At 30.5% G+C, this 13,067-nt stretch overlaps 1 protein-coding gene across 17 annotated transcripts in view; it reads right to left on the minus strand.

The window, feature by feature from the left end:
* LOC143062655 (tyrosine-protein phosphatase Lar-like) overlaps nt 1-13,067 on the minus strand; it is a 174,863-nt gene that overhangs the window by 72,953 nt on the left and 88,843 nt on the right. For 13 of the 17 annotated variants that reach the window (XM_076234356.1, XM_076234366.1, XM_076234346.1 and 10 more), the window contains 2 exons: nt 6,765-6,806; nt 4,393-4,698 (listed from right to left, as the gene is read on the minus strand). In XM_076234356.1, coding sequence (XP_076090471.1) covers nt 4,393-4,698; nt 6,765-6,806 — 348 coding nt within the window. The remainder of the gene's footprint in view (nt 1-4,392; nt 4,699-6,764; nt 6,807-13,067) is intronic. The other 4 variants (XM_076234435.1, XM_076234429.1, XM_076234445.1 and 1 more) reach the window with 1 other exon arrangement.

The following is a 13,067-nucleotide window of genomic DNA, read 5'->3' on the forward strand; positions in this document are numbered from 1 at the left end:
GTAAAATACTGGAGGGTGTTGAGTAAGGTCAAGAAGATTATCACTTAATCAAAAATGTACAGTGACTTTGGAGACTGTAAACTGCTGGGGGTGTTCTGTAAGGCTAAGTAGCTTATAAAAAATGTACCTCTTATTTTATTATTGTCAAAATATGACATTAACAGTTTACTGAAGTGCACCTCCTGCGATGGTTTAAACTCTGTATAAAACACATCCTAGACAATCTTATGTCTCAAACCCATTCATAAATAAATACTTAAATAATTAAATGTTTTTTAAATTCTTTGTTGTAAGATCCCTGATTCATGTGATAATTGTAAAGCCAATCTCCCACATCTGAATTGTTGGAAGTTTGTCAAAGTTTTGTTGAATGAATGAACTGCTAAGTAATCATGATGATGACTTTATGTATAACAGGTGCTAAATACAATCATTGACAAACAAATATCTTTAAAAGAAGATCTTCCCCCTTTCCAAAAACACAAAAACTTCTAGATTGGAAAACAGTTTTTATTTTGATCTCATTTCAGAAATTTTAAACTATCATTTTTGCAAATATGTCACAATCATTTTGTTGTTGTTTATTTTTTTATTTTTTTTAGGTAGTGGAGGGAATAAGGGTTTGCTTCCAAATCAAAATATTTCTTGCAAAAAAATTCTAGTTTTATATAAGTGAATAAATCACTCTTGCCTTAACTAATCAATCATTTACATTTTTACCACTTCTAAAACATTTTTTATTTTCTTCTTATAAAAAAAACAGCTGCTTAGATGGTATGTCCTCATACAGTTAATGGAATGTGAACTAAATTTGGGTCTATCCCAATAACATATCATGTTAAAGCACTGAATATGTAAATATGTCAATGGAATTGTACACCTTCAATGGCAATGTCACCTGTCAATTTAAAAAAAATCATTCATTGTTATTCAGGTTAGACTATTGTACTCAATGTAAAACATAGGCTAGCAGCATGATATCAATCAAGGGACATAATTCATCTCAACAGTAAAACCTAGCTCTATGAAATTAAGGATTGATTGATTGATTGATTGTTGGTTGCTTAACGGCCAGTGGCAAATCTTTCATGCATATTCAGGACGAGAACAAGTTCACAATAATCACAATAGGTAGGTTGATACAATAGAGGCCATCTGGGATGATGGTCGGGGAAATTTGGACTGCCTCTATTGGATAGGGACAGAAATTTTGCCTTGCAACAGGCCACCTACGGACCCCTAAAAGAGTTGTTGCAAGGGTTCTTAACGTGCAAAGAGCATGGCACTCTCTTTACACGAGGCATCGGATTCAACGTCCCCCTTCTGACCGGACGTGACTGTGAACTTGATACATCCTGCACAGCCAAACGGACGCCCCACTTCAGCAAGCGTTTTACTGCCGGTCGGGAGAAAATCAAGTGACCATAATTCTATACCCCAGTCACCCTTGGGGTTTGAAATTAAGGATTGTGTGTTTGAAAATTTTTAGTTTTTTCCTTCATAAATTTTTCAATTTTTTTTACAAAAGCCATAGCATTTTAATATGAAAGATTTTTCATCCCCCAAATTATTTTGACTCATTTGTGGCAATTTGAAAGCAAGTATCCACAATTTTTTGCATGATTTAAGTCATAGTAAAAGAACAGCATCAGACAGTCAACTTCACATGGAATACTTTTTGATCTAATTTTAATAATAGCTTTATAAATTTGATTTTTCAAAGAAACCTGCGAACATTCTACAGACGATGTCACCAGAAATCCTCGATGACTTTTAAATTTCAATCATTCCAACAAAGAAACCAGCTCAGATGTCAATATAAAAAACCAATTTCACCAAAATTTCCAAAATATTCATGAAAGGAAGTAAAAACAATTTTAGAAAGCTCAATTCTATTTCCATGGCAACATTTGTTCTTGCATAAAATCAATATGCATCATCGTCCTGTATAACGCTACATAAAGCATATTCTCTGTGAAACGTCTGCCTCCTTGAAGACAGAACGAATGATGGGGAATCAAGATATTGCCCAATAGTACAAGATATCTTCATCAGTTAATCCCTCGTAAAGATATTCCATCACAAGAACGGAAATCGTATTTCCATGAAACAAGCCTAACTTTCTAAATAAAGATAATTATGAAAGGAAGTTCTCCAAATACTGTCATGTAGAAGGTGATCATTAAGATCAGGTATCAAATCAGCAATTTTTAATTTTAGAGAATTTTAATTCCTCAATTATTTAGTGGCCCTAGAATGGTCTAAAATACTAGGGACAAAATGTCAGATATGCACTGTTAAGGATGAGACAAAAGTTTTCTATAAATGTATTATTCTTAGCATTTGAATCAATAATTAGTTGAGTCTAATCAATTTAGGCTGGTTTTCTGATGGAATTTAGAGAAATACCGACCACTAAATTATACATTTGTATCGGAATAAGAATGCTTTAAGTCTGTATAAGAATGACTATGTCTTAAGTCTGCATGTATCTGACAACATAATTATAATTCTACAAAAAATAAAGTCTATTTTTACCCAAAAATTGTTCTCCTCAATAGAATTTTATGTTTTGGTTCATTCTAATTACAATAGAAAGTCTAAGGAATATTTCTACAACAATACAAAGAAAAACTTCTGCATATGACATTTGTATGTGAGGAGAGAACAATAGATATAAAAAACTTTTTTAAAATTTATTTCCCATAGAAAGTTAGAGATTATGTAATAAGATCTCAGCTTAATTATTGGGCACTGCATTTTCGTCAATAGTTTCCCTTAAAACACGATCCAGGAAGTGATAAAAAGGAACCATAGGTTTGTTTTATCCTAGGTACGACTAGTCTTACACAATACTTTCTGAAATGTACTGTTTATTCTGAAATAATGGCAACTTTCTAATCCTTGCTATACATGTATAAATGGGACGGAGCATCCATTACATTTATCTGTTACTTTAACTATCATTAAAAATATAATAAACGAATAGGATTTTTAATCTCACTAATTATCAAACTGAATTTACTGTACCAAAAATGTTAAATATGAAAACAAGAAAACATAAACAATGTTGGGAAAAGTATAATTGTGTCTTCCCACAGTTCTACTGCTTGACAAACAAAAGATTTTTTTTTTCATTTTTTAAACTAATGTAGTTCAATATCTTGAAAACTTCACACAATTCACTGGTCTGAAACCTCAGAATTATAAAATGGCCTTAAATGTATAGCATTGTCAATATGGATGTCATTTACATAGCTCCTGATAGTTGGTAATAAAGGCATTCAATATCTAATTGCCTTTCTCCTGCAGGTATACTATATGAAATTAATACTTAAGTGGAGTGATACAGTGCACGAATATTGATTTACTATTTAAAATAATCAAATGGTATTTGTTTAACCTCAATCAAACTATATACCCTTCAACCTACAAGTAACCTTCATTGTTTTAAATATACCATAAAATATCAGGTATGAGTCAACGATTAATTGTATACTAAATAACATTAAACGTTGACAAGGCATGCACTAATGCAATTTTACTTTATAATTATACAATTTGAGAAATTTTATGATACTCAGAATTAATTGATGACGATTTTAAAATACTTTTAAACACAATAAGGGAGTTAACTCAAGTGATTTGCTATTAAGTGCCAAGGAAGATAACTCTATGATAAGAATGTCATCTCAAGCTTGATCTGTAGCTTACTCTTATGTAATAATCCAAAAGTCTGTCAAAATTTAGAATTGGAACATCTGTTAAGATTTCAGACTGACCAAAATGATTAGACAAAATGAGTAACCTTATATGTCCACTTAGAAGCAGGAATATTGGTTTCACAATAAAGCTTACGGATAAAATTGATAGTAAGTCATGAACAATTTAGTATAATTATGATCAATTTTAGTCATAAGTTTTTTTGTAAAAATGACTCCAGGGGTTTAATAGCTATTTAATAATGGATAAACTAACAAAAAGTATGTGCATTCCTTCACACAACTAACATACGATTCAGTTAATAACAAGAATGTGTCCAAAGTACACGGATGCCCCACTCGCACTATCCTTTCCCATGTTCCATGGACCGTGAAATTGGGTAATTATCTAATTTGGCATTAAAATTAGAAAGATCATATCATAAGCAACAAGTGTACTAAGTTTCAAGTTGATTGGACTTCAGCTTCATCAAAAACTACCTTGACCAAAAACTTTAACCTGGACAGACGGACGGACGAACGGAGCCACAGACCAGAAAACATAATGCCCCTCTACTATCGTAGGTGGGGCATAAAAAACCCTGCACATTACATCACTTATCTTTTGTTAATAATATCTGAATTATTTCTTTTTTTAAAGGAAAGGGAGATAACATGCAGAGTTACCTACCTTTTTGATCAACTGGGTATACATGTAAAAAAGCACTAGTTTGTACTTTATCACCATAATCATTTTCTGCCTCACAGGTAAATTTTCCAGAATCTCGCCTAGCCTTGACAGGTTCTATTCGGAGTACACTTCCATGAGGCATTGGTTTAATTTCATATCGGTTTCTATTGACAGCTTTAATTCTTTTATTGTCTCGATACCATGTAAATTTTGGCATTGGGCTACCAGAGGCTTTACAAACAAAGCTTATAGTCTGTTCCTCAGCTACTGACATGTTACGGAGGAATAGTGTGATGGCTGGTTCAGCTGAAAAGACAGAAAAACAAAAACTCTTTAAATTTTGAACATTTCAGTATAAAGACATTAAACTAACAAGTTTACACACTACAACTATTTTCTTCATTAACATAAATTGTGTCTTCAATTGAGAAAAAGAATGTATATATGCATGTAATAAGATTATTTGTGTCTCCATTACATAGGTTATCAAATTCAGTTATAGAAACAAAAAAATGTTTCGGAGTGTATGCCAATATAAAGACCTTTCAACTCAATTAGTCTTTTTTGTAAAAATTAAAATAAACATGTAGACCTAAAAAGACATAGAGGTCAACATAAGAAAAAACGGCCAAAGAAATTTTTTGGAAAAAACTCAAGTTTTAGAAATTAACCAGACACTATCTTGTTTAATTCAACATTTGCATATTATGAATTAAGAGATGTATTTGTGCTTTCATTGAACTTTTTTGTCTGTTTCTTATTTCATGTAGATAAGTACATTCTTTATCTATGTTAAATTTACTACAAAAAGTTTTAATGACAAATATACATTTTAAACTTTGAAAGAAACCCATAAAATCTTTTACAAATATGACTTAAAAGCATTTTAGTAAAAATTTAAAATTGTATACAACACTTATATCCAGAATTATTTGTTGGAACCAGTAATGTAAAAACTATAGAAAAATGAAGTAAAGTTAACTTTCAATATGTCAGATTTTCATTGATTTACTAATTTGTGTCCTGTTTGATGTCCAGTGACAAATATCTTATATATATATATATATATATATATATATATATATCAAGACAAGAACTAATTATAGAGAGGTAAGCCCAGTATAGTAAATCATTGATTGATTATCCTTGCTTAATGTCCAGTGGCAAATATTTCCTGAATATTTATGTCATGACTTAATGATTTAAAGGGTTGAAAACAATATGGACTGCAACTGGAACAAAGGTATGTTGGGTAGAGGCAGGACACTTTATCTCTTCTAAAATTCACAGCTACGATGATTCCAACAAATAATTAAAGATATAAGAATTAAAATACAACAATAAATTCAACATTCATATTTGTTAAAAATTCAAACAGGAAATGAAATGAGTGACCTCCCTTTGCATCTAAATCATTACTGAAAATTAATATTTTGAAGAAAAAAAAAGAACAAAAAATTACTGTCAAATTTTTAACCAAGATAAGCTTATTTATTTAATTTCATTGTGGTGTGTATCATATGGGGTTTTCTTTCACTTAATAGATACAATATAGGTCAGATATAAATCTTGGATTATTGCAGGGTGGACATCAACACTGGATTCTTGCAGGGTGGACATCAATACTAGATTACTGAAGCGTGGACAGCAATATTTCTCTACATCAATTGCTACAGACGAATGTCTCCTTATTTTTAATTCCATGTTTGTTAATTCTATACATTTATTTTCTTAAAGGATTAAAAATTATGTCATTAATGGTCCTCCTTATTTAAAATGACTTAATGTTACCTACAGGTCACCTTACCTTAGAAAATGTGATGTCAACTTAAATTTTATCTGATTTTAATATTATAAAAGTTTGACAACCATGGCCAGACATTTTGTTATTATATCTCTAACTTTATTCATTAAACCAATGAACATATAAACAAGATAATTATCTGGCTTAAAAAAAATGACATTTAATATTCTCTAGTAAATAAAGGTATTGAGAAATTTCATGCATAACATTATCTTAAGTTCAAAATAAAACATTTTAAAACTATGAAAAAAATTGTGAATGTATATGATAAAGGGAGGTAACTTCATTTAAGAAACATTTCCTGTCTGTCTTCATACCAATAGACAGGCATTACTTAAATAAAAATAGTACGTTTAGAAAAGTGCCTGTCGAAAAGCACTATCTATAAAAGTTGGAATAAGTGAGACAAAAATAAAAGTATGTGCCTCGAAAAAGATTTCCAGTAATATTCTAAACTAGGCATGCATGTAGATTTTGTGAACATTTTTGTGGATTATTTTGGACCTTTGTTTACAGTACTTTTGTCATCATTTAAATAATGCATGCCTACATTTGGTTTGGGACTTACAATTTATTAATTCTACATATCTGAAGAATGGGGAGATGCTTGCTGTAAAATCATTCAAAATACATAATAAATTTATTGAAATTCATCGATTATAATAATGATCATATTTTACAAAATACATATTACACAGACTTAATCAGCACAGTAATTATTTAATTACAGTACCAACTTACAGAAACACTCAGTTATCAAAAATTACATAGCTAACTGGCCCAAAAATCAGATTTTGAAAATTCTCTTATAAGTAACTTATTGCTGTTCCTACAACATTACAACTCAGCTGTGTTAGTAGGCTTTTGGTTTATCCATAGATGTAATACACATGGGTATTACATCTATGGTTTATCTAAAACCATGCGACACAATCATTTAATTAGCTTCTACCCTTTTTTATATCTGCGTGTTAAATCTGACCACAGTAGATTTTAGTGATATCATGGATACATATATGAAATAAATACAAAAAAATACTGGTATACTGGACTGTGATCTGACAAAGCATATAAAAGTACATTTATTTATGAAAAAGCATTGATATCAACCAAAAACAAAACAACATCAGTTCTGAAATACTTGATTGTATATAAGTTAGGGGCTACAAGAATCAATGGATAAAGTCCAGCTTTTTTTTTATATAAATATATCAAGATACAATTCATTTTGTGCTCACTTCCCATCACAATAAAACTTTTGTTCCTTTTTTTTTTATCTAACAATGGATATATTCAACTGTTCTTAATCAAAAAATTAAGGAAGGATTAATGTACCTATTTATTTTTTTCCACTGTTTATATCTTGCGACTTTCAGTCTGTACATTTAACTTTGCAGATTCTATTGATAATTAAAATTAAAAATAACGTAACTCCCATCATTTTGTCTTTGTCAATATCGTGAGTTTGTACAATGTGAATACATTATGTGGTGACTTTAAGTCAAGGTGTGTAAGAATGTGTTATAATGAGAAACCTCAAGACTGGATACAGAGATGTAAATTAAAAAAAGAAGGTTAGGCCACACTTAAACAATATTTTGGTTTGTCCAAACCCTACCCAAAGGCTGAAGCATTTTCTTTTTTTTTTTGACAAAGAGAAATTAAAGTGTCAAATGTCTATGCCGATCTGATTAAAAAAAACTTTTTCACATCAAGACAATAAAAAATTTAGAGTAGGCAGCTATTTTTTGGTAAGGTAGGGTTAAGGCAAACAAACATAATCTTTTTTATGGCCTTAACAAAGCAAGAGAGATGTTATGATTTAAGATAACAGTTATTAGTAATTATAAAATTGTAAAATTAAAAGATAAGTGATGCCTGGTCCCTGGTCAGAATTAAACTTACTGAAAACTTTGACAAATTTCTTAGGATCAAAGAAATCTGAACCTGTCCTATCTGAAAAAGTTTTTATGTATATCTAATAATTTTATAACTTAAACAAAAAAAAATCTATATAGAAATCAATTAAGATTAACATTATTTATTAAAGCACCCCCTGGTTAAGACCATCTTTTAGGTCAAAGCTTGAAGGCAATTTCTAAAACTTTCAGACCTTCCTCCCACCAATGACCTCAATTTCTATGTCATAAAAAATAATGTTAACAAAGCAAAGCAATTTATGATTTAACTGTTACTGGTTATTATAAAATTGTTAAATTAAGCCATGCCTGTCCCTGGTCAGGATAAAACTTACTGAATAGATTTGCAAAGTAACGGAATTCCTTGAAATCTGAAACATTTATAACTTAAATAAATTATCTGCTATACAGAAATCAGTTGGGATAGATTAACATAAGTATGAAAGAAGCACTTCCCTAGGAAAGACTTGAAGGCAATTTCAAAAACATTCACACCTTCCTCCTCAATTTCTATGTCATACCTCCTTTCAATGACTTCAATTTTCTAGGTCTATGACTTATCTAAATAAGATGAGTCGAGAGAGTAGCACAATTAGTTTTCTGTAATGTAATACCAGGTTACTTAGATACCATGTTTATCTATTAGATTTTTATTCTTAACTAGTTAATCATCCTATATTAACCCCATCCTCCATCATTTTTGTCGAGCCTTCGACTTTAGTCGAAAAAGCGAGACTAAGCGATCCTACATTCCGTCGGCGTCGGCGTCGTCGTCGTCGGCGGCGTCCACAAATATTCACTCTGTGGTTAAAGTTTTTGAAATTTTAATAACTTTCTTAAACTATACTGAATTTCTACCAAACTTGGACAGAAGCTTGTTTATGATCATAAGAAAGTATCCAGAAGTAAATTTTGTAAAAATAAAATTCCATTTTTTCCGTATTTTACTTATAAATGGACTTGGTTTTTCTGCGAGGAAACATTACATTCACTCTGTGGTTAAAGTTTTTAAAATTTTAATAACTTTCATAAACTATCCTTGATATGTACCAAACTAGGACAGAAGCTTGTTTATGATCATAAGATGGTATCAAGAAGAAAATGTTGTGAAAATAAATTTCCACTTTTCCGTATTTTACTTATAAATGGACTTAGTTTTTTCTGCGAGGAAACATTACATTCACTCTGTGGTTAAAGTTTTTAAAATTTTAATAACTTTCATAAACTATCCTTGATATGTACCAAACTTGGACAGAAGCTTGTTTATGATCATAAGATAGTATCAAGAAGAAAATTTTGTAAAAATAAATTTCCACTTTTCCGTATTTCACTTATAAATGGACTTTGTGGTTTAAGTTTTTAAAATTTTATAATGTTCTTAAACTATCCTGGATTTCTACCAAACTTAGACAAAAGCTTATTTCTGATCATAAGATATTATTCAGAAGTAAATTTTGTAAAAAAAATTCACTTTTTCCGTATTTTACTTATAAATGGACTTAGTTTTTCTTCCAGTTAACATTACATACAGTCTGCAGTTAAAGTTTATAAAACATTTATTAGATTCATAAACTATCCTGGATTTTTTTACCAAACTTGGAAGCTTCTTTCAATCAAAAGACAGTATTGTGAGGGAAATTTTTATTGATGTTTTTCCTCATTTTTGTTGAGTCTGCGATTAACAGAAAAAGTAGGCGAGACACCGGGTTCCGTGGAACCCTTACGAATTTTTATAGTAATGAACAGACTAAACTAAATCAAGCAGTAAGTATCCAGTCGTTCTAGAGTTTTAGAGGTCAGAATGGACAAACCAAGTTTACTATTATTCCTAATGGAGTCAACATGTGTATGATATGCATTGTATTTTGTTTCAGCATTGCTTTATTTAGTAGAATGTATTGTTTGTTTTTTTTTTTATTTCAAGGCTCTTATATTTAGTCTATTCTTCAACAAACCTGAACTTATAATTAAATTTCTATATATAAGTATATATTACAGAACCTTAGTTGTATTTTTGTTATTCTGAGAGTGATGACATTGAAATCTTTTGTGAAGATTTAGTCAAATATTTCTAAACATGGAGAACAATTACAGGGATATTGAAAAAAATAAACTGAACACCATTTTCAATTTTATAACATCAGTCACAATGCACCATTTAGTCCTAAAAATACAGCTTTACACCTATCACATAAACATGACATGATCCAAGAAAATGAGGTCATGGTCAGATAAACCAAATTTGAAATACATAAACACCTTTCAATCATTCCTCACACCAAATAAGCTTGAAGTATGGCACATCTAAGAAACAAACTTAACCAGGAAAACTTAAAATAGATCAATGAACCAAGAATATTAGGTCAAGGTCATATGAACCCTGCCAGCCAAACATGTACACCTTACAAACCTTCCACCAACCAAATATAGTAGACCTTTATATTGCTTATAGTATCTGAGATACAAACCAGATCACCAAAACTTAACCTTGTTCACTGATCCATGAAATGAGGTAGAGATCAAGTGAAAACTGTCTGACAGGCATGACAACCTTGCAATGTACACAAATACCAAATATAGATATCCTGTTACTCATACTAAGAGAGAAAATAAAATTACTAAAAATATTAACTATTTTTTCAAGTAGCCACTGAACCATGAAATTACATCAAGTGCAATGGACAAGTGACAGACAAAAACTTCATAACATAAGGCATCTATATACAAAGTATGAAGCATCTAGGTCCTCCACCTTATAAAATATAAATCTTTAAGTAGTTAACTAACCCTGCTGCTACCGTAACCCCATCACTATCCTAATGTTGAGCTTTCTGCGGCTTTTGTCGCAGTCTCAACAAAAATTGATATAATGCCTATACTCCAATACATATAGGATTTTGATATAAAAAAAAAAAGTATAACCCTAAAAAGACAATGCAGTTTCTGAATATGTCGATACAATAACCAGTCATTAACCAAACAAAAAGGTCAAAGCATATTAGTGGTCACTTGATCAACACAAATTTTCATTGTTGACACAAAAATGTGAAAATTGTTGAAAGACAGGATTTCTTGAATATATCAAAAAACAAAAAAAAAAACAAAAACAAAAGAAGAATGTCTATTGTATTTTTTTTTATTTTAATTTGTAAAGAGATATAGCTGAAGAATCCTGAAAGTGATGCCACCCAAAATGATGCAAATGAAATATAACCTATAGTTACACAAATGAAAGATTGGATTTTGTAAAAATTGGACAATTGCAATGCCAAATTAAAGTGTGACAAAATGCTTTTATCAAAAATTTTGTTCATGTAATATCATGCAAATTTAACATTCTAAATATCCACTACAAATGTAAACTTTTGAGGAAGACTATAATAGCTATAAAGGCTATAAACCAGAATTTGTTATCATAGTTCAATCTACACAATGCCCTTTTGTGACCACTGAAGCTTTACTGATGGTCATTATAATTAATGGATGGACAATTATAATTTAATGACAAAAGTAATTAGATGTATTGATATTTGCCTTAACTCAACTGATTTATAATCCTTAAAGTGCCTGTAAGCTTTGTGATGCCAAGTATAGGTTGAAATTGTTGTCTTTCTGTTTTCATAATAGTAGGCATTATTTTGTGCGATTATTGTGTTTTGAGAACAATAACGTTAAAATGGTCAATGTCAAATGCACACTATTCCTTCCAAACAAAGATCAGCTTAATTCCTTAATCACTCGAAATATCATTTAGAACATTATTGATATTACAACAGAACATAGACGCCTGACATTAACGACTACGACATTTTGAACCCCCATTCCTTCTCATTTATATGCATGGATCTTGTGTATGACTCATCAATGCTGCACCATATATCTTACTCTAAAAAATCTAAATCAATTATAACTCATTAAAATTCAATCTACACTTCACAGATGAAACACAAACATTTTTTCTACATTCTACCTTCCAATTTTGCCAACATTCCCCAAAGACTAAATTATAGAAATGTCTGACAACTGTACATCTATTATTCACACATCTCGGAGTGCTATCTCATAACAGTTTCAATCAAATTATTGAAAATAGTCAATTTTCTTCAAAACAAGTGAATCCGGGTACAAATGCTTTTAAAATTATTATTTCTATTTCATTCCCCCTTATAACAGGTTATCAATTAATTATCATTCTTTTAAATTATTGATGAAAATATCATGCAGTGCATAATGTCCCAAGTATCTCTTATCGATAGAAAAAATCATCAAACTTAAAAGTCAATATTCTTCCAATTAACATAGATCACTTGAACCTAAATTCATTGATTCCCAGATACAGCAAATAAACATAGTTTTAACAGCTAGTGGTTATATTGTTTAAAGCAGCTAACCATATATTCTGAGTGTAATTTATGTGAACATTCTCTTAGACAGCATTGATTATTAATGAAAAAGTTAGAAAAGTTAGAATATAACCCATACTTAATAGAATCTAAGCGATATAAAGTCTGTTAGAGGGTTGCTGCTTACAAAGAATCTATTGAACCAACAGTACCAGTCTCTTTACAAATTGTATGGATCCTATGCTTTATCATTTGGTTTAAGCAATGGAACATTTGTGTCACAAATATCCATCTACATAACCCAATTGTTGTAGCCATGGTCCAACTCTCCTATACTTGTAGCCATGGTCCAACTCTCCTATACTTCATTGGAACATCAATGATTTAGACTTTATAGCCAGATTTGTCATGAGAAACCTGACAGGAGCCAGTAGTGGAGCAGGATCTGCTTTGTCTTGTGTTTTCCCCCATTTTTCTTATGCATAGGCATCAACTTACTTTTAATTAAAAACAAAAGTGATATAGAGATGTCTCATTGGCTATCATAGTAATCATACCACATGTTTTATCTCTATACAATTTTTCAACGCTAAATCAAAATATCAAAGA

This window comes from Mytilus galloprovincialis, chromosome 1, assembly GCF_965363235.1.
Source record: "Mytilus galloprovincialis chromosome 1, xbMytGall1.hap1.1, whole genome shotgun sequence".
Taxonomy (NCBI): domain Eukaryota; kingdom Metazoa; phylum Mollusca; class Bivalvia; order Mytilida; family Mytilidae; genus Mytilus; species Mytilus galloprovincialis.